General features: G+C 46.1%; 1 protein-coding gene across 1 annotated transcript; it reads left to right on the forward strand.

Annotated features, from left to right (window-relative positions):
* Positions 1-4805: 4805 nt before the first annotated feature.
* LOC146862348 (cytochrome P450 26A1-like) lies at positions 4806-21212 on the forward strand. The gene is made up of 6 exons (XM_085643078.1): positions 4806-5169; positions 14414-14697; positions 15239-15385; positions 15737-15847; positions 16124-16303; positions 21159-21212. Exons 1-6 carry the CDS (start codon positions 4806-4808, stop codon positions 21210-21212), a joined length of 1140 nt encoding a protein of 379 aa, XP_085499204.1.
* Positions 21213-23474: the final 2262 nt, after the last annotated feature.

A 23474-nucleotide genomic window follows, 5' to 3' on the forward strand; every position in this document is an offset into this window, starting at 1 on the left:
AATCAGAAACAAACGTAGAGGGGCCCCTCTCGTACAACATTGGCTTGACCATCAACACTCGGAAACTGAACTTAAATGGACCATCTTAGAAAAAGTCCATAACCCGATAGACAACAACATCAATGGACTCAGGGGCAAAAGAGAAGTGTTTTGGATTTACACCCTCCGGACCTCCCTTATCGGCCTTAATGAGCACTGTCCTTGGCAAAATGCGTTACTGTAACTGTTTGACCCCCTGCGAGTATCTTCTTCATTTCTTAGAGGTTCCACAATCTCTTTGTCCTTCCTTAAGTTTTAGCCTGCAACATTAGCTTCCATGAGCTAGTTTGCTCTATTCTACAGGCCATACTTATTATTCTGAACATCCATTTGTATGGACCTCTCTCTTCTATACACATATTTTTCTATGTGTATAAATCATTTATTTTTGATCACACCCTGAGTACCTTACATGACGTCAGCCATCCTACGGACATGTTCACGTAATTGTGAATCTGTTCCGATATTTGCGGGCAGTCTGTTTTCTATGTCCATGACACTCCCAGACTTTGTCTAATTGAGGACACTATTGTGTCAACTATCCAGCGGGCTTCTTTTTCCGCTCTTCATTAGCCCCGTATGAACCTTCATTGTATATTGAATTATTTTAGCTCTTTATCCCTTTTGAGCCACGGGACTAGAGACCTGTATTCACTCTCAAGATGGCGCCTGCAATAGTGCGCACGCTAGTAGTCCGCGTTCTCGCCCCATTACATCATTGGCGGCTTCAATCACTTCCGGTATTTATACATCCGGTCCGGGGAGGCCTCTACCGGACCGCCGTAGAACCAAGGGAATCGTATGCGGGATTCTGTACCTTATTGCCAGGTTAGTGTACATGGCGTGTTACCTTAGAATAGTCCCAGTAGTGTTCGTATGTGTACCGACTTGATCCTTACTGTATTCTTATATTTCTCTTGATTATATTCTAGCCTCTTACATCTGGCTCTTTACTTATGTGAACGTGTTTGGAAATTTGGAACTGTGGACCTCATGCGGCTCTTGACTATTTCAAATCGCTATCAAGTAAGCCACTTGTTGTATTCCCCTGTAGGCTCCCTGGTCTTTGCCATTTCATTATACTTTTAGCTAACGCAATGACTATGTGGAATGCTTTAACGAATCTGCACTGTCTGTGTCTGTTTTTCCTCAGGACACGTTCATATCGTTTGTTGACCTATTTTTATACGCCATTGTGCCCGTGATTTCTACTACATGCTTCTGAATATCGGATTTACAGTAAGAGAATTCCCTTACGATTGCATTACCTTGATCAGTACAGACCTTGAACAGTATAGTTATATAATCTTTGTATCCCTTTATAGCAACGTCTCACATTGGATTGAATTCAGACGTACTCAATTTGTACCCCTTTGATGTAATTGGCAATTACCGGCTGGGCTCCCCCACAGTAGGTACTTTGTCCTCTTCCCCATATCCCGTGTGATTGACTTTAACGCAGAAAGCTGTCTCCACCCCCCTTATTCTAAGTATGCAGCGTGCTAACGTTGCGGCATATCCATTGACTGTGCATCAATGAAAAAATCTTTCACACTTCTCTCGGTCATGTGATGTACTTTTTTTATATTTTAATTGTCACGTCTTGGGTCTCGGTTGAACGTATTCGCACAGAGGAGGTATCCTGTCTTCAGTATGAGTGTGTTTTATATTCTGTATGACTGATTTGAATGTAGTCAGTCGCCTTCATTCCTTACATCTTTTGTATTTTCTTAGAGGCATCTTTTTTCATTATATATATTTCGACTTCACACCCCTCTTATCAACCTTAATCACTTTTTCCAACTCTATTTGCACAACCTTGGTGGATTCTTGGTGGTGTTTAGCTCCAATAGATATATTTGTTACTAGTTCATAATATTTATATTTATATATATATTTGTTTGACCCTCATTATTATCCACAGATCTTATTGTGTGATCAAGAAGTCCTGATACCTCACAGTTTGCATTGATATGCTTCTTAAAGAAACTTGTGGATTGGATCTATGACCTAACTAATGACTGTGATTTCCTGTGCCCTGACGAAGGACTTGTTGGACCTCGGTCCTTCTCCGAAACGCGCGTCGGCGCCTAGTGTGTGAACCTACAGAACTGAAGCATTTTCCTTTGTTATTTATAATCCTGTTTGTTTTCTAAATGTCTTTGCATTTTCTTTTGTAACCTTGTGACATATTTGGTCTGCTTTTCCCTTTTTCTTCATTCTTTCCTATTATATTTTGTTTAGTATCTTTATTGTTCTAATTTGTACTGTGAGGAGCGAGTATATGTATAGCCTATTAGGGCTTTTTGAAGCATTGGTCTACTCAGTGTTTTGAGTTCTTTCAAGTATTAAGTACATTTAACATACTCGTGCATTCTTTTTATACTTTTGATATCTAATAAACTAAAAATCCAAAAAATTTCTGTGGTCAAATGAGGTTTGTTTTAATTTGTTGGATAAACTACCAATGAAAAATGAATAGGGGGAGTTTTTGTTGTTCTATAATTAGTATTTCCCCTGCCTTTCTCCCCCTTGCATCTTATCTTCAGGGGCCCTCTTAAGTTTAGGGATTTAGTGTCTTTCCTGGATGCTTATATGAGTGGAGGGGGGTCAATTGGGGTGGGGGGGAGAAGTCGGCTGCTTACAGGGGAGGGAGTCCCCTGGGTGGGTGCGGAGGGAATCGCAACGGGGCCGGCTTCTGCCTTAGTGGCGGCACTGCTAGATTGGAGTGAGGAGGAAGTGGATCCTGGGGAGGAGGATTCAAGGAGGGAGGACATGGGTGATGAGGACTTAGGTAACGAAGATTTTGGCATATGTAAGGACCCGTTCATTTAGGGCTCCTTTTCTTGAGCATATTCATATAAGTGGAGGCAAGGATTCCATCACTTTTTCTTACCACTCCTCACTTTCATCATAGGTAGTGTCCTACCACTTTACTGCCCAAAATGTATTTAAAACAAACCTTTTTGCAACTGACAGTCAAACACCACGTACCCCCTATATATATAGGGATGTACCTTAAATAGTGTATTAGACACTGGTTACACCAATCTATCGTCATTCTCATGTGACTTTAGTGTCAACCATGGCGGGGTGTGAGTAACTAATGATGTAATGATGTGTGTTCGAATTCCCGAAGAGTGCCTCTTTTTGCTCTTGACAGTCATTATACACAAACGACACCAGTGTCCAAGATTGGTGATTGATGAAACATGTCGGCTGAGTAAATAAAGTGGTCTGCATCAAAGCAGCCGGTTTTAAAATTTGAATAAGTGCACAAGTGAAGAATAAAGTTGGTAATCGTGCTACTTAGCTCAATTCTATTTTCACGGGGTCATGTTTTTGTGGTAATTGTGAAATACACATCACAGTGGTATTATAATTGTTGGCACTAATTTTTGGGACACATCTATTTTTTAAGGCGAGATGGTTGCCAATGATGAGAAAAGTGAGCATAGAGGGTGAGTACCAATCAGCAAGCTCGACTGGTGGTGCGCACGTGAGGTGCCATCTTGTCCTTTCACATATGTTTTGTAAGGGTAACACATAGATTAGTGTAACCAGTGTCTAATACACTATTTAAGGTACATCCCTATATATATATAGGGGGTACGTGGTGCTTGACTGTCAGTTGCAAAAAGGTTTGTTTTTAAATCATTTTGGGCAGTAAAGTGGTAGGACACTACCTCCGATGAAAGTGAGGAGTGGTAAGAAAAAGTGATGGAATCCTTGCCTCCAATTATATGAATATCCCCAACAAAAGGAGCCCTATATGAACAGGTCTTTGTATTTATATTGCATGTTGAGAGGAGGGCAACCTGTTTGTTTCTTTCCCTCTGCAGCTCCGTATTGATTGAATATGTAAGGACCCCCCATAGTGGGCTGGTCCCTGGTGGTTGCGGGACAGGTGGGCCTCGGGAACCTCATAGTCAAGGGGTGTGGACGGGAATGAGCCCTGGCGTTGGGAAGGTGAAAAGTGTTGGTTTCGGGACACCAGCACACCAGTCTTTTTCATTGCAGAGACAGGAATGGGGCATGGGAGTGGACTCTGCAGAGCTGGGGACGGCTCCCTCAAGCCGAGGTGAAGAGAGGACAGGGCCACGTACAGTCCACCCAAAACCAGCGAGAGATCCCGACGTGGCCAACACAAGAAGGCTCACAGCGACCTCGTTGGACCCAGCAACCGATAGGTCACGCACGACCTTTGGCATGCGAGAGATGACGAAGGCACATATGGTAGCGGCGAACCAGCAGGGCAGGGTCACTTCAGCCCCCCCCATACTCTTGGTGCAGTGCAGCGGATGGGAGTGTGTGGAGGACCCACTGTGTGAGGTTACATTGGAATATGAGTAGGACAGCCTGGAGGAGGGAGAGCTCCTGGAGGAGGAGCCTGCTGGGGCCGTCTAGCAAAGTGTGTAGTGTTTTGCAGAGGCCTAAGTTGGATGTAGAAAGACCAGTCAGGGCTGGAAAGGTGAGGCAGATAGCAGCAGCGCGGGCACAAAACTAGGCGTCAGGTAAGGCCATAAAAGAGGTTGCTGCTTCTACAATGGTGTCCACAGGCATGGATGCTAGTGCTGGCGCGGCAGGGGGAAAGAGGCTGTGCATAGGTAAATACGTGACTGATGTGGGAGTGGGCACTGAGAAACAGGCGGGTTCTGGGAGCATGGGGGCCCCAGCAAAATTGAGGATCTTGTGGTGGCTGCAGGGGGGAGGCGAAGAAGGACAGTCCTGACAGCAAAGAATTGAGGTTTAAGAAGTTACCATATATGAGGTTGTCCAAACCGTTTGGTGCCTATTTGATGCTAGCGACTAGAGAGCGCATTTGGAAAGGGGAGTACTTTGAAATGCTGAAACTCCTGCATAGAGAAGAGCAGTTGAAAGAGGACTCTAAGGAGAAGGAACACGAATTGGCCAAGCATCGAAAGGTTCCCCATAAAATAGAGAATTGGACAGCGGCATTTTTAATATATGCCAGTGTGTATTGCGAGAAATATCCAGATTGCTGCGTGACAATGTTCAACTACATGGACGTGATTGGAAAGCAGCAAATCACGGGAGGGGGATATGCGTGGGCGCAGTACGACGAGGAGTATTGGGCGCTTTTGGCGTTGGACCCAGAGGCCAAATGGGGTGAGTTGGATTCTGATCTTTGGCAGCACGCTATGGGGGCTGCAAAAGGGGGGAAGATGATATTCATGGCAAGTGGACTGCCCATCATATATCGGCCCTTTCAAGGGCCGCCCACCCAAGGAGGGGTGGGTGGACCATCAAAGCCTTTGCCGGAGTCAGGTGGGTGGTTTTGGGATTTTAATAAAGGGTTGTGTTTATGTGGGAATATTGCAAATTCCAACATGAATGCTCCAAGTGTTCCGTCAGACACCCCTTGGTCATCTGCTATGGGGCAGGGGGCGGGTACAACAACCAGGGAGAAAGCAACGGGCAGCAGTATGGGGGCTATCAGCAACAGCTTATGGGTACCAGAGAGGGTATAGGGGGAAAGAACTTGGTGCGAAGGGCTCATACTCCAGTTAACCTAGAGAGGTTGGAGTATTGGTTGTGTTTCTACAGGTGAACGGAGGATGCAGATCTATTGAGAGAGGAGTTACGTTGCGGGTTCAGGTTGGGGTACGAGGGTCCGTAGATTCAAAGACGGGCCGATAATTTGCGTTCAGCGGTGGAGCATAAGCAGGTAGTGAGGGACAAATTGGAAAAGGAGGTGAGGGATGGTAGAATGGTGTGACCATTCACCGATTGACCTATGGGGAACCTTATTGTGTCCCTAATTGGGGTGGTGTCTAATAAGGAGGAAGGGCAGTTTCGTTTGATTCAGCATTTGTCGTGGGCGGCCGGACAGTCAGCGAATGACTTTATCATGGAGGAGGCATCGTCGGTGTCTTACTTGTTGGTGGATGAGGCCATATCACTGGTTGTGACGGCGGGCCCAGACACGTTGATGGCAAAATGCGATGTGAAATCAGCCTTTCGGCTTCTTCCAGTACACCCAGAGGATTTTCAGCTCCTGAGTATGCATTTCGAAGGCAATTGGTATGTGGACAAAGCGCTGCTAATTGGCTACTCAGTGTCTTGCGCATTGCTTGAGTGCTTTAGCACATTTTTGCAATGGGAATTCACACGGCAGACAGGCCATCAAATGGTGATGCATTAATTGTACAATTTATTTTTGTGGGGTCACCCTGCTCAGCGGACTGCTAGACGAGGCTGGCTAGCTTCCAGGAGCTCATGGGTGACCTGGGAGTGCCATTGGCACGCGAAAAGACATCATGCCCCGAGACACCGAGGTTGTTTTTGGGCATTTAAATTGACTCAGTGAGAATTGAGGCCTGGTTACCGGGAGACAAGCAGGAAAAGATGCTGGACTTAATTGGGTGCATACTGGGGAGGGAGAAAGTCAAGGTGAAGGTAATACAGGTGCTGCTGGGTCACTTCAATTTCGTGTGCAGAGTAGTACGGGCGGGGAGGTCCTTTTGCAGGAGGTTGGGAAAGTCGTTGTCGGGGAGGGCTCTCCCCCATCATCACATACGCATTGCGGCAGGAGTTAAAGAGGATCTGAGTATGTGGCACGTGTTCTCGCAAGACTTCAACGGTATTCCACTGGGGAGACGGGAAGATCTGGAGTGGGACATTGACATTTTCCCTGATGCGGCCGGAGGCCTGGGCTTTGGCGTGTACTGGTAGGGTAGATGGTGCACGGAGCAGTGGCCGGTGGCGTGGGCCCACAGAGGGAGAAGCATTGCTTTCATGAAGCTCTTTCCAATGGTAGTAGCGGTGACGCCGTGGGGCTCAGAGTTGGCGCACAGGCATGTGCTATTCCAGGTGGACAACATGGCAGTGGTACTCGTAGTAAATAGCCAGTCGGCCAGGGATTTACAGGTGCTGAAGTTCTTGCGGGCGTTCGTGCAGTGTTACTTGTGTCATGACTTAACATTCAGAGCGCGCAACGTACGGGGTGTAGACAATGACATCTTTGTCTCATTCACAGTGGAGAAGATTCCGTGGGTTAGCCAAGAAAGCGGACACAGACCCGACACCAATACCAGAGAAGGTATGGTCCATTGGCAATGCTGGATGGTGCCACTGGTGGAAGGGTCGCTGGCGGACTCAACGCGCAGGGCGTATTTGTAGACTTGGGAGGAATTGTTTGCATCTGGAGCATGGCGCAGGGTGCCGGGATGGGCATGCAGAGAAGAAGTGGTACAATTCATGTTGGGTTTGATTGAAAGGGGTCTGTCAAAGGTGACTATTGCAGGGAAGTTGGCAGGTTTAGCTTTCATAGGTATATTGTTGTGGAGTGACCCCCCTTCGGCAGGGGAATTGGGACACCAGATATTGAAAGGCTGGGTGAGGGAGCAGGGGCAGAGTAGGAGAGTCAGGAGACCCCTGTTGCATAATTTGTTAATGAGAGTACTGGATCAAATGCGGACAGTGTGCCGTGATTCTGGGGAGACATGTTTGTTTTCCACGTTAATGGTATGGGTTTTTTACAGGGCTTTCAGGGTATCCGAACTGCTGGGAGCAGGGATAAGGGAGGTTTGTTGTGGGAAGACGTGAAACAGGCACCTGGGCGATGGAAGGTTATGATTCGGCGATTCCAAGACCGACCTAAGGGCACAATGGAAGCGGGTTGATTTGAATAGCATAGGCTTCCCTGGACCGTGCCCAGTAGCTTGGGGTGAACGCTGGGCACAGGGTTGTGGGAGACATAGCGGGCTGGTTTTCAGGCACATGCAAGTGGGTAGGGCGACAGCTTCCCAGCTGCTAGCGATGCTGGGATTGGTGCTGGGTAGAATGGGGATGTGGGCGGCTGAATTTGGTACTCATTCTTTCCGCATTGGGGCGGCGTCAGAAGCAGCATTCCGGGGATGGACAGAGAATGATATCATGCGCTTAGGGCGGTGGTCGTCAGGATGCTTCAGGCGTTTGTTTTATGGACGAAGTTTGTTCCATGGTGGTCATGGAGAGGGTCGGCCAAGCCAGCAGCCATTGACAGGGCAAGGCGAAAGCTGAATAGGGAAATGATTAATTTCTGTAGGAAAATTGGTTTTGGTAGGATCTGTCATTAAGTTTGAGGTGGTGGAGTTTTTTAGGGGGGACGGGGTGCATCTCTCGCATGGGTATGGACTTGTATCTGTTGGAGATCAGGGAGGTGTTAGGTAAGGTTTTGAAGGTGCGGCGGGGGGTAGGGACCAGAAAAGGTTAACCTTAACCCCCCTTGCTTGGTGGCGGGGAGCATGAAAGTTGGACAGGAGTTTGCGGAGTTTGCGGAAGTTGCTTAGCGCTGCCAGTGGGGGATCCATGTGCAAGGGGAGGATATGCAGGTAGTAAAAAGTTCACTTTAGGACATTTGATTACTTACAGGTTCATATAGATACTCATAGGATGTGGTTGGAATTACATTTGGAAATGTTGACTACAATACAATGAATGAGTTATTTGCAGAGTGGGCTTGTTTGGGGGGATTGTAGGGGTAGGGGTGGGATAGGGGATAGTTCTACGGATGTATAGCAAGGTTTTAGTTTTGTAATGCTGTTGGCCAGGATATATTGCGATGTGCACCTATTTCAATAAAGCAGCCTTTTTCACACACACAAGTGGTCAGTGTTTGTCTGTGCCCCTCCCTCCCAAGGGGAGCTTGGGGGGCAGCTGACCAAGGGGAGGTCTGCCCCCGTGCAGATTGAGAGGGTGGTGGAGTCCAACAACTGCCATTTTGTGTGTTGGGCTGCGTTGGGTTGGGGGGTTACAGCCCAAATGCAGGCCAGCACTTATTTAGGAGCATGTTTTGGGCTACCAGCCACCATTTTAGGTACCGGGGACCTGGTGACTGGTAGCACAAACCTCGTGGTGTTGCTTTGTCCCTCCCTCCTTTCCCTTCATTAGGGCTTTTGGGGGAGTGAGAACGCCAGGAGTACCCCTTATTGGGCCATGCGTTGAGACAGGTGGACAGGGGTAGGGTTTGTATTTGCTGTCACTTGAGCAGGTGTATAGGGGGAGCATGAAAAGTTGGACAGGAGTTTGCAGAAGTTACTTGGCATTGCTAGTGGGGCATCCATGTGCAAGGGGAGGGTAGGCAGGTAGTTAAAGATTCACTTTAGGACATTTGGTTACTTACAGGCTCATATAGATACGTCATAGGATGTAGGGGGAATTCAATTTGGAGATGTTGAATGCAATACAGTTAATGAGTTATCTGCAGGGTGGCATGTTTGGGGGGATCAGAGGGATGGGGGTGGGATGGTGGATAGTTCTATGGATGTATAGCGAGGTTTTAGTTCTGTAAGGCGGTTGACCAGGAATTTTTAGGATGTGCCTCTGTTTCAATAAAGTGGCCTTTTCTGAAGCAAGACATAGTGAAGTTTAACAGGAAATTCAGACTTACTATCACTTTGTTGTCGTAGGAATTTAATATCGACATTGTAGTTCAAACAGGAAACATCATAAAAACAAATTATAGCAATCAAAAAGGTTAATAAATGGGATGCATGGCCTGCCTGGAAGAGAAGGTAGAAGTGCTCGGTTGAGCTCCCACCACTGAACAAGCCCTGGAATCCAGATTCCTGTGCCCCTGCATCAGTAGACGGCGACATGTCGGGTGAGAACCCCTAGGCTGTCTCAGGAGCATTTCTTTAGTCACCATCGGCAATGAAATCACCTTGAAATGAGTGACAACACTGCCAAAGCCGTGGGCAATTGTCACAGCAAAGATGACGGAGCATTGTAGGCAGGCTATAAGCCTGATAGCCTGCCCAACGGTGCTGGAACCCTCGGAGAGGAGACCCTGCAGCAAGGTGGCAGAGGTGTTTGTGTGGCTCCCCCTGAGGTGAGTGAAGAGGCCTGCAGCGGACGCGAGTTCTGCATGCTACCACGGTGTGCCGCACCCACAAGATGGCAGCTTGTACCCAGAGATAGCGGTTGGAGGATCGGAGACTGCTGGGACATTGCAGCCGGTGTCAGGGGATGCGCCGGCTGCAAAAGTGCATCTGTGGGGGCGGTGCCTATTGCACCATGATGGAGACGGGCTGAGGTCAACTTGAACTGGACACGGAGGTGCACAGAGAGGAGATCCCCCTAGTGTCCCACTATGGCTTGGCTCCCGCCAAGCCATAGCAGACTGCAATGTCCCGGGGGTGGGCACCCCGGGACATTGTTGGAGCCGGTCCTCGGGGTGGTGGTCCCCAGGGCCATTTACAGCTCCAGGAGGGGAGCCATGCAGGGAGGTGGTAGTCCCCGGGGCTTTGTGGGGGCGGCTGGAGCCCCCCACATATTTTTTTAGATAGCCCTGAGGAGGTGGCTGTCCCTGGGGCTGCATGGAGGGGCAGGAGCCCCCCCACGCATTTGTGAAAACAGAGCCCCGGGGAGGTGGTGGTCCCCGGGGCTGAGTGGGGGTTGTAGCTCCCCACGCATTTTTGTACAAAGTGCCCCGGGGAGGTGGCGGTCCCTGAGACTGGAGGGGCCACGTGCCCCCTCATTTCCAAAGTATTAGCCCCCGGTGAGATGGCAGTCCCTGTGGCTGGGCCCCTGCATCACTATTTTTCATAGCCCATGCTTCATTTAAAAAATAATTCTGACAGATTCGTCGATCCACCGCGAATCCCGCCAAAATATATTTTTTAAAATGCTTTTTTTGGCCCTGGGGGTCCCTGAGCAGGCCCAGGGGGTCAAGGTGTTTCTACCCTGCCCCCTTTTCCTATTTATCTCCCGTTTTTTTTTTGTGACTTCCTATATATATATATATATATATATATATATTCACTGAAAAAACCATAGGTTTCACACATGTTATAGTTAGCGGAAATTTTACTGATAAAAAACCAATGAAATTGCCCCGTTATAGTTAGTGCTGGCAACTATAACTCACGCGACCGCAATCCTCTGCTGATGCTAATACTGTATTTAGACACTTATTTGCCCATGTCTTCTTCCATACATTTTTAGCTATACATATATTACAAATATTTTTTTTTATAAAGACACATATGTCATCAGCAGAAGATTGCGGTCGCGTGAGTTATAGTTGCCAGCACTAACTATAACGGGGCAATTTCATTGGTTTTTTATCAGTAAAATTTCCGCTAACTATAACATGTGTGAAACCTATGGTTTTTTCAGTGAATTTGCAAGGTTTTTTAAATGCTAATTCCTAACTATAACGTGTGTGAAACCTATGGTTTTTTCAGTGAATTTGTACGGTTTTTTAAATGCTAAGTTACTTTACGCCATTCGAGGCGTGCGCGCCCACTTAACGCAGTGCGTTCCGTGCACGGTTTTTATCAACTTTAATAAGCCCTGTACATTTGGTGGCCTTCGGCCACCAAAAGCACAGGGGGTGGGGTCAATGTGGATAGTGTTTTTTTTATTTCGATTTTATAATTTCATGTTGCCAAAATATAGTTTTTTTACTGATGTAATAAGCCCTGTACATTTGGTGGCCTACGGCCACCAAAAGCACAGGGGGTGGGGTAAGTATGGATAGTGTTTTTTTTAGTTCTATTTTTTACCGTACGCTTACGGTAAGCGTACGGTAAGCGTACTCGGCGAAATTGCCGAAAAAAAAATAAAACCGTTTTTGCTCTTGGGGGATGTTTGGGGACTCCCTCAACATGACTATGTGGGAGGGAGTTGACAAAACAGCCCCGTAACATGTTTTTGGGCATCATGTTTGATAAATAACACTCAGTGCGAGAGACAAAATGGCGGACGCCGCTTCCTGGTTTCGGCCGATTCGAATGTTTACTAAGATCTAAGAGCCAATCAGAATCGCGCTCGCGCACGCCACCGTACGCGTACGGTAAGCGTACGGTAAGCGTACCGTAAGCGGGCTCAGATATATATATTGATTTAAAGGCTATTTTCTCAGAATCTACTGAACAGATTTACACCAAACCTACAAAAGGCACTTCCTTGACATAGGGACTACCTCTCTGCCAAATTTCTAGTAATTCTGTTCAGCCGTTCGGGCTGTAGCTCTGTCTAAAGGTCCTATGGAAAAATGCATGGGAAAAACGCGTTTTGGGACCCCCCTTTTATCTCAGCCCCCGCTTGACGAATCCCCCCGAGACTTTCAGGGTAGGAGCGGAGCGTAGCGCCCCACCTATTTTGAGAAATTCGCGAGGATTCATCGACCGGCGCCAAAGTTATTCAAAATAGAATGTTGCGGATTTCCTATGGAAAAGGGGTCCTAACTATAACTACCTACTGGCGACCGCCAGTAGGTAATATATATATATATATATATATATATATATATATATTCACTTAAAAAAACCATCGGTTTCACACATGTTATAGTAAGGTGGACATTTCGCTCGTAAAAAACCAATGAAATTCCCCCGTTATAGTTAGTTCAGATAACTATAACTCGCGCGCCCGCAATCCACTGCTCATGACGTCACATATTACATCACTCATGAGATGGTCAGTGGCATCACTCATGACATCACTAATGACATCATCCTTTTGATAGAGTGCCGGTCGCGCGAGTTATAGTTATCTGAACTAACTATGACGGGGGAATTTCATTGGTTTTTTACGAGTGAAATGTCCACCTAACTATAACATGTGTGAAACCTATGGTTTTTTAAGTGAATTTGCAAGGTTTTTTAGATGCTAATTCCTAACTATAACGTGTGTGAAACCTATGGTTTTTTCAGTGAATTTGTACGGTTTTTTAAATGCTAAGTTATGTATTTATTATTATATTTTTTATATATTTATTTTACAATAAACGACGTATTAAAAAAAAAACTTTTATGGTTTTTCACTGTGCGCTCACGGTGCGCGCACCCCGCGATTTTTTTAAAAAGAATTAAAATGTTTTTTTCTGCCTTCGGGGTCCTTCAGAGACCCCCTGACAAAGGCTAGGGGGTCGGGAACTCTCTACCCTGCCCCCTTTTCACGTTCGCCACCTTCCTTTTTCACTCTCGCACTCAAAACAAACAAAATGGCAGCCGACACTTCCTGATTTCGACCGATTCGAACGTTGACTAACATGTAACCACCAATCAGAATTACGCTCGCGCACGTTATGGTGCGCGCACCGTGCGCGCACGTTGCGCGGCTATAGATATTTATGTTCTTTAACTGCAATTTTCTCAGGAACTACTGAACAGATTGACTCCATATATGCAAAAGGCACATCCCTGACCTGAGGACTACCTCTTTGCCAAATTTCAAGTAATTCTGTTCAGCCGTTCGGGCTGTACCTTCGACTAAAGGTCCTACGGGAAAATGCATGGGGAAAACGCGTTTTGGGACCCCCCTTTTTTCTCAACCCCCGCTTGACGAATCCCCCCGAGACTTTCAGGGTAGGAGCTGAGCGGAGCGCCCCATTAGTTTTGAAAATTTCGCGAGGATTCGTCAACCGGCTCCAAAGTTATTCAAAATAGAATTTTGAGATTTCCTATGGAAACACGGTCCTAACTATAACTATCTACTGCCGACCGCCAGTAGATAATATATATAGTAGGTAGTTAGAGTTAGGACCAAGTTTCCATGGGAAGAGCATTTTTTGTTTTGCCTATAACTTTGGCGTCGTTTGATGAATCGTCATGAAATTTTCCAAACTAATTTTTTGTTCATATCATCTACTATCTTGAAAGCTTGGGGGTGATTCGTCAAGGGGGGCCGAGAAAAAATGGGGGTCCCAAAACGTGTTTTCTCCATGCAATTTCCATAGGAAACTTTAGACAAGGCTACAGGTCGAACGGGTGAATGGAATTACCCCAAATTTGGCAGGGAGAAGGGTCTTGGTCTAGAAAGCACGCTTTTGTTTATTTGGTGTAAATCCGTTCAGTAGCTTTGGAGAAGTATCAAAATTTACAGATATCGAAATTTGGGAATTCTGCCATCTGATTGGCTGAGAACTTTTTTTAGATGAGTTATAGGTTTAGTACAATGACCAAATTCTTCTTGGTAGTGGAAAAGAACACTGAATAACAGTCTACACTGTGGACAGCAGAGATCGCAATTCACAATTCGAATTGTTTTGATTTATTTATTCCAGAGTTTTTAGGTCGAGGGACCGTCCGGTCTGCCGAAGGCAGAACCAGAAGTCCGGAGATCTTATGTTTCTTAGAGTGGCTATTTAGCCCGCCTCTCTTTTTGCCTCTCCTCCATTGGCTGGCTTCCTAAACAGAGGCCAGCCATTGGAGGAGAGAGCCGTCCCTCCAAATAGGCTCTGTTTTTTTCAGATTCGGGGGCGTGTTCCGTGCTCTACTTTCCACTTTTTAGCCACGCCCTTTTTTAGGCGTGTTTTTCTCTCCTCCAGCCAATGGCAAGAGGAGAGAAAAAGAAACACGCCCCCGAATCTGAAACCGCCGCTGCGTTTCTCCGAGGCATTTCTGCTTCCCCTCGGAGAAAGGCGGTGGTGTTCATGGCGTCCTCTCTCGGGAGGCGCTCCAGCACTACATCCCGGTGATCGAGGAGGAGGTGCGCGGCTCCCTGGCGCAGTGGCTGTCTGGCGGGGCCTGCGTGCTTGTCTACCCCGAGGTGAAGCGCCTCATGTTCCGCATCGCCATGAGGATCCTGCTGGGCTTCGAGCCGCACCAGACCGAGACCGAGCAGCAGCTGGTGCACGCCTTCGAGGAGATGATCCGCAACCTCTTCTCGCTGCCCATCGACGTGCCCTTCAGCGGCCTCTACCGGGTAAGGAGGACTCCTGGCAGTGCGGACTGGCGGTGTGAAACGGGTGCACCAGAGTGGGCTGGCCGGTGGTGTTGGGTCAAAGTCAATCACACGTTAAAAGTTCATTTCGACGGCTCTTGCCCAACTCGTGAGTGACCTTTCCCCAGCCCTAACTGTACTTTGAGTTTACACCTTATTGTTAAATATTTTCATAGACAGCCCGTCTTTTCTAATGGGCACTACCTAAATTGGAGAGGCACTTGTGTGGCATTCAAAGTCAGGGCCCTAGTGTATATATAAGGCACTCACTGCTTGTAGCTCGTGTACGTAGGGGGTGGTCCCGGCTGCCATGGCGCCGCAGCAGGCTCTTTATCGACTGAGCTATCCCATTGCTGGAAGTGGTGGAATGCGACCTGCGCCTCAAGAGTGAAGCGCGGGTAGCCTCGGGCTTTCCTCACAGTACTCTCCTGAGCCGGCCATGGGTGGTGCGTGGGGATGGTTGAGAACTCGCTGTGTTATTAAAATCCCATATACATTTAAGTAAAACTTGTCTTCTCTTCAGGGTCTAAAGGCTCGGAATGTGATCCATGCCAAAATCGAAGAGAACATAAAGGCGAAGATGGCCAAAAACTCGAACTGCCAGTACAAGGACGCCCTGCAGCTGCTGATCGAGCACACGCAGAGGAACGGCGAGCAGCTGAACATGCAGGTAAGGTGCCGAGAGGCGAGGGCGCGCGCACAGGGCGCTCTGCAGCAGGACGCACCGGGGTGACCAGTGCATGCATTATTCGGGAGCAAAGTCCATGTAGCCGCATCCAGGCGTAGCTACTGGGAAGCAGCATTTGCCGTTATTTACATATGTTCACTTTATTGCTAAGTGCGCGTAGTTGTCCCTGGGCGCCTGCATGGTTTTCCTGCTGTCATTGCTTCTCTAGTCCCCCGGTACACAGCACGACCCTCTGTAGTGGGAACATGTCGCTAAAGTCAGACACCCTCTGAGTGTGCTTCGGTTCAGTGGCCCTTGGGCGCTTACCAATTCCCTTCTGGTTTCCACAAATAGGAACTGAAGGAATCCGCCACTGAGCTCCTATTTGGAGGCCACGAGACCACGGCTAGCGCCGCCACCTCCCTCATGACCTTCCTGGCGCTCCATTCGGAGGTTCTACACAAAGTTTGCACGGTATGCAGGGACATTTTGTGTTACGAGGCTACGTCAAAATATTGTGTTTGTTCACTCTTATGGTGCGGGTGGGGTAGGGGCACACATTTATGCCTCACTGCAGTCGGTGTTAAGCACACTTTTACAGAAACCGTACAGAATAATGCATTGGCGCCTGCGAAATAAATATGTCTCAAGCAGACCCTTACTAGCTTTGTATACCATAGGCCTTGTTTTCGCCAAGCCACCCCTCGCAGCACGTATAGCCTGTTTGACGGGCCGACATAGTCACCCCTCGCTGTTTTTTCGCAGGATTTACTGTGCAGTGGCGGCCAGGAGAGCAGACCCCTCACATTGGAGGCCCTGGAGCAACTCAAGTACACGGGCTGCGTCATCAAGGAAACCCTGCGGCTCAGACCCCCTGTCCCAGGGGCGTTCAGGGTGGCCCTCAAGACGTTCGAGCTGAATGTAAGTTGCATTTTTCCATATTTGCACTTGCTGTCATGGCAGGCTCCTAGCAGGGGTGTTCAAAAGCAATAGTGCACCCCCAGCACAGAATAAACGCGTTTTAGTACAAGCACGTGAATGGGCGTCTTTGTAGCAGCTGCAAGGTTCTTTTTAGTACTTGCCTTCCAATTGTATGTGTGTAAGGTTAACCCAGCACGTGGGATGAGTCACAAAGCCTCCACACTTGTGCATCAGCGTGCGCCGTCCAAAACATGCACAATGGCCCGTGCACTTCCAATTATTGGGGCTTATGCACAAGCCTCTTCTGCCGCCGGTACGTCACTGTTTCCCACTTTAAAAGTGACGCGCAAGGGGCTTGTAAATAATCCCACTTGTATTTTAAAAATACAAGCTGTCGTGGACACTCTTAAAAATGCCTGCAGGGGCAAGCTACACTTTCTGTAGCACCCACATTGAGAATACTGCTACGGGCGCAGTGCTGCATGCCATGACGTTCTTTTACCAACCCGATGTCTGCTGGGAGTTGTAGTCCTGGTTCACTTCAGTCGATGCAGTCTAATGTACACACCTGAACATAATGATTTGGAAAGGAGCCCCAGGACTGGTATCACATATGCAAAAAAAAAGCAAATGCCAATAGAAATGACAATGCCATTTATTTAGGGATACAAAAATAATAAAAAAATAATGAGCAATACCAATAGCTCTACCTATAATATTGCCGAGACCATTGCATTGTAAATGCTTGTTTGTAAGTTCTGTTGTTGTATTTTGTGAAGAGGAAGTGAGAAAAATTATTCATGGATGTCTGTGCTGACTACTGCCTTCAATTTACACTGCAGACAGCAGTGTTCACAATTCAGATTGAGTCGCTATTGTACATGACGCAGTCCTGTAGGCAAAAGACATTGCTCCAGTGCGCTCTGTCTGCACTACGCATACGCATCATCGCAGGCTCCACATATGCTTTTTGTTGCTTCGTGTACTACAAACAATACAGCTCAAGTCAACGCCACGTGGCTGTGGGCACTTGCTGACCGCCCTCTCTGGCCTACACTGTAGACAGCAGTGTTCACAATTCAGATCAAGTTGCTATTGCAGATGATGCAGTCCTGTAGGCAACAGACATTGCTCCTAGTACGGCCTGCCCGCAACACGGATCATCGCTGGCTGTGCACATGCTGAATGCTTTTGATGTGGCTATCTGAGTGCTCTAGAACTGATTGACCCTTTATGATACAATCTTTTTGTGTATTATTTCAGATCTACTGCCTGTATCTCAGTATACCACAAGTTATGGTTCTTTTACGATAGAATCTTTTGTGTATTATTTCACATCTACTGTCCCTACCTCACTGCAGCACAAACTATTGACCCTTTTATTATTGAATCTCTGTGTGTGATCCAATGATTACTGTTGTAGTTGATGCTAACAGCAACCATTCCCTGAGGGCTGGTTTACACTCACCCCACACGCATTCAGCACAGACGTCACTGGATATGTGACCCTGGTAATAAAAAGGAGTCGAGCGCACGTGGCCGTACCCACTACCACTATCTATCTGTGTCCGTGTGTTCATTATCTATGCATGATACTGCCCCTGGGCTGTACCACATTACATTGTGCTGTGGACAGCGTATGCAACCATGTTACCTTTGGCAGTGAGGAAAACTTCGGTTATGTAACTGTTAGGTGCATGGCTATCACAGGTGGAAGGCTACTTTACAGACCATGAATATTGATGAAGATGATGGTTGCATGTTGTGTATAGTGTAAGACATGTGTACATAGCAAAAAGTTTTCAAAAAAGCTCTCTAAGCAGAAGAGGTGTGTCTCATCAAATGCTGTAGAGAGAATGACTAAAATGGGTGGCGTTCTCCAACTGCTACAATGGGAAATGTTATGAACTAATCAAATGCTTTTGTTTAAGGTCACATGGCAATCGCGCACCCAGCGCGCAAGGAGACCGCACCCAACGCGATTTTGAGAAAATATATTTACCATAATATAAGTTTATTACAGTTAGAAATATTTAAAAGTTTAAAATATTTTAGATTATCGTTTGCTCTCATATACACTTTAAAGTTATTTAGATATAGTTTTGAGACATAAAGAAACTAGCACACTGTCAGCGTTTAGGACGTATTTCTTAAAAGAAAGGCAAAACTGATTTCAACTGCATTAGGAGCGTGTTTACAGCAATCAATAAATGGTTGACCGCCCGTGTTTAAGAGTGCGTCGTACTGCGCTATGAAGCCCCGCTGGGTGGAGTCGATGCTACATAAGATATTACATAAATAAATATAAGGGGGCTGTTAACTTTGTTATTCTGTTCAGGGGTGGGGGTCTGTCCTTTAACTGAAGACCGTGATGTCACTGACCATGTCATGAGTGATGTAATATGTGATGTCATCACCAGTGCATTGCGGGCGCGCGAGTTATAGTTAGCTCAACTATCTATAACGGGCGAATTTCTCTGGTTTTATATTAGTCAAATGTCCAACTAACTATACCGTCCCTGAAATCTATGATTTTTTAGTGAATTTCAAAGGTTTTTTAAATGCTAATTCCTAACTATAACATCTGTAAAACCTATCTCTTTTTCAGTGAATATTTTATATATATATATATATATATATATATATATATATATATATATATATATATTCACTGAAAAAACCATCGGTTTCACACGTTATAGTTAGCGGAAATTTTAATCATAAAAAACCATTGAAATTCCCCCGTTATAGTTAGTGCAGGCAACTATAACTCACGCAACCGCAATCCTCTGCTGATGACATATGTGTCTTCATGAAAAAAAAATATTTGCAATATATGTATAGCTAAAATTTAATGGAAGAAGACATGGGCAAATAAGTGTCTAAATACAGTATTAGCATCAGCAGAGGATTGCGGTTGCGTGAGTTATAGTTGCCTGCACTAACTATAACAGGGGAATTTCAATGGTTTTTTATGATTAAAATTTCCGCTAACTATAACATGTGTGAAACCTATGGTTTTTTCAGTGAATTTGCAAGGTTTTTTAAATGCTAATTCCTAACTATAACGTGTGTGAAACCTATGGTTTTTTCAGTGAATTTGTACGGTTTTTTAAATGCTAAGTTAATTTACGCCATTCGTGGCGTGCGCGCCCAGTTAACGCAGTTCGTTCCGTGCGCGCATGGTGCGCTTCGCGCACCGTGCGCGCACAGTGAGCACGCGGTGCGCGAAGCGCACCGCGCGCCCACTTTACGCAGTTAGTGCCGTGCACGCACGGTGATCACGCGGTGCAGTTCGTTCCGTGCGCGCATGGTGCGCTTCGCGCACCGTGCGCGCACAGTGAGCACGCGGTGCGCTTCGCGCACCGCGTGCCCACGTTACGCGGGATGGGCCATGTACGCATGATGCGCTTCGCGCACCGTGCGCACATGGAGGACATATTATGCGCTTCGTTGTGAAAGGTAATCATTTATATTTTCATTTGGTATACATATGACATGCACAAAAGGTGCCCTTCAGGCACCTTTTGCACACGGGGTGGGGATAGTGTGGATAGTTTTTTATTTTTTATTAATTTTTACCGTACGCGTACGGTAAGCGTAATCGGCGATTTTTCGAAAAAAAAAAAAATTGAATTTTTGGCCTTGGGGGCTCTTTGGGGACACCATCATCAATGCTAGGTGGTTAGGAACTGAATACATTGCCCCTTTAGATGTTTTTTGCCTTTGTTTTTGCTGCCTCACTCAGAGTGCGAGAGAGAAAATGGCGGCCGCCGCTTCCTGGTTTCGACCGATTCGAATGTTTACTTAGATCTAACAGCCAATCAGAATCGCGCTCGCGCACGGCACCGTACGCTTACGGTAAGCTTACCGTAAGCGTACGGTAAGCTTACCGTAAGCGCACGGTAAGCGCACCGTAAGCTGCCACAGATATATATATTGATTTAAATGCTATTTTCTCAGGATCTACTGAACAGATTTACACCAAACCTACAAAAGGCACTTCCTTGACCTGAGGACTACCTCTCTGCCAAATTTCAAGTAACTCTGTTCAGCCGTTCGGGCTGTAGCTGTGTCTAAAGGTCCTATGGAAAAATGCATGGGAAAAACGCGTTTTGGGACCCCCCTTTTTTCTCAGCCCCCGCTTGACGAATCCCCCCGAGACTTTCAGGGTAGGAGCGGAGCGTAGCGCCCCACCTATTTTGAAAATTTCGCGAGGATTCGTCGACCGGCGCCAAAGTTATTCCAAATAGAATGTTGCGGATTTCCTATGGAAACAGGGTCCTAACTATAACTATCTACTGGCGACCGCCAGTAGATAATATATATATATATATATCCCAGTAGACCTCCACAAAAACTGGTCTGATGGGAGAGCCACAAAACAACTGGTGTTCAGTGGAAGCGTGACGACCGCTCACGCTGCATCATAATGAACCAAACAACCAACTCCCACAGAAACTCCAGGAAAGCAGGCACGGACACAAAGTAGTTCTGGCTTCGGCATTTCTTTATTTGTGCAGATCTCCCTCAATCCCAAACACAAGGAGAGACGCATTTCGGCCTTCAAGAGGCCTTTGTCAATCTCAAGATCTCACGAGTGAACAAGGAGGTGTTTCTCCGAAACGCGTAGAGTGATTGGGCTGTAAAAGAATAAAAACACACTGTACAAGTTGTCAGTTGGCCGGTCTGCCGGGCTGCGACTGGACATTATGTCAGAGAGTGCCGTGCCGTCAGTGGTCAGCACAGTGGTGTGGCATTGAGATTGGATGTTAGTGTTGCTGCATATTTCCTGGTGATTTGCTGAGAACGTCTTGCTATTTGAATTGGAGTTTACTGTTTCTTTTGTTGCCAGGCATACAGAGAAAAGATTATATTTTATCAAGAAATTGAGAGCTTTGCTTACTGATGATGTAAGAATAACTGTCCGTGAGGTTGAGGAGGCCCCTCCTAGGGCATGCCTGCCTATTTCATGACAACCAAGGTTGGATTGCATATGTGTAAGTGGTTTACATAATGGAATAAGATCACAATGAATAAAGGGTCCCTGCTGTTACATCCACATGGTACATTTAATCTGAGAATAATAGAACATTTGAGGTGAGTGTTGTAGGAGAAGAAACTTCCACCTAGATCTGATCAATGTGAGGCTTTGAATGCATGGGAGCGAGTCGCACTTGAGAAAGATTAGGAGAAACACCAGACTTGAACAAAGACTATGGTCCATAATTGAATGGAAGCAAAGATAGATGCAGAAAAGCAAGAATGGAGAGGGACTGTAATTGGAGGTATAATGATCTACCACACGCTAACAACAGGAAGAGCGAAGAGGAAGAAATCACAAGAGGGTGATGGAATAGAAGAAATGAGAGATGAGACTAGTGATAGAGACTCCAGTGATGACTTTTTAGATGATCTATTGTCTTTCTGCCCACCTCCATACAACACCGTTTATCAGGCTGGAGGAAATCAACACACTGGTGTGTCTACACAGATACAAGTGCACCGATCGATCGGAGTCCTCCTGAAGGAGGTTTACCCTTTGTTGCACCAGATCCAACATTGGGAGGCTCAAGTACTAATTTCATTATCACAGCCCTGAATACACCCACAGCTATGATAGCCCCTGGTACATCGGGTGCTGGTACACCGTGAACTTGGGAGCAAGATCCCAAACAGGCAGAGCTCCTATTGTGAGTGTGTCTGCTGTAGAAATTCTGGGGAGGTCAGAGCCACAATCCCCTAAGAGGGATAGACTGTCAACAGTGCTAGACATTTTGAGACTGCCTGCAGAATTTGAGGAAATTATCAAGGGGAATCATGAGTTGGGATTCATAAGCGGATACAACGAAGAGGAACTTTGGTTCCTAAGCAAGGAAGGTAACAGGTGAGCTTGTGAGACTCATGAAATCCTGCAAAGAATAGCCTGGGAGAGTAGAATTAATCTGTCTAAACATCAGACTTTAAAGAAGAACATCAGTATGTTCATAAGGGAGAAAACTATAAGGAACATGCATACATAAAGTCTTAAATAACACCTAAGGGAGTTATTTGGTAACAGCCACAAGTGCAGTTATGTTAAAAAGATTAAGGCCTAATGGATTCATAAAGAAAAGAGAAAAAAAGAAAGATGGTTCTGATGGAGAAGATGGGGAGGATAGTAAATGTGACCCAGAGGTCAAAGTTTACGTATTGAGAAAGGTGCATGGTAGTAGATATGTGCATGTGTCATGGAGATCTTATCAAATCTACAAATCAATTTCCAAAACTGAAAGAAAATCCTGACCTTTGGTATCCTCAAGTGGAGAGATTTGTAAATATTTCAAAGATGCTTTGGGAGGATTTAAATGCCTTCTTTGATATTGCCATATCTAACGATTTGTGGGCAGAGTGCAAAATGTCATTGAAGTGGCCGACTAATGAACCACCAAGAGTTGCCTAAATGAATTAACTATCTCCTATTGTCAATATAATCAAGTGATTAACTTTTTAAAAACTAGGGTTCCACAGAAAAAAGATTGATTCATTGAAATTTATCCAAGATTCTAAAGAGTGTATGTATACTTATTACGAATTTGTCTCCTTACAATGCATGCAAAAACATTGCATGTCATTACAACGACCGCTTTGTTACAACACGAACCAGTACATCGCAAGTCATTACAAAGACTTGCTGTAGGGGGGCGCGCTGGACTTAGGAATAGTATTATTTACTATTCCTACTCTAGTTTGTGCAACAGCAGGGAAGGTATTGGATTGTGAATCCAACACCAGTACGCCCCCTACAGCAGGTCATTGAAACAACTTGCGATGTAATGGTACGCGTGGTAACAATGTGGAGACAGCGTTGTAAACGCTGTTTCCCACTTATTACGAGTGGCTGTTGCAGGTTTTTTGGCAGTACAGTGGTGCTGAGAATCCAGAAAGGGAAAATCTCAGTGATTTTTTGCCTCAATTTATTCTTGGTTTGCAGCCGAAGATCATCTCATATATTCAGACGTATTTGATCTGATGTCAATCGAAGCCCCTATGTGAGATTTTGGCGGTATGCACAGTATTGCAGTGATAATTAAGAAGCAAGACAGAGGAAGATCAAGGAGAAATTCACGTTGGCCCAAACGAAGTAAGCAGTTGAGGTATTTAAAAATGGCCAATATATTCCAAATGCAGG

The sequence above is a fragment of the Triturus cristatus genome, chromosome 2_2 (genome assembly GCF_964204655.1).
Source record: "Triturus cristatus chromosome 2_2, aTriCri1.1, whole genome shotgun sequence".
Lineage (NCBI taxonomy): Eukaryota > Metazoa > Chordata > Amphibia > Caudata > Salamandridae > Triturus > Triturus cristatus.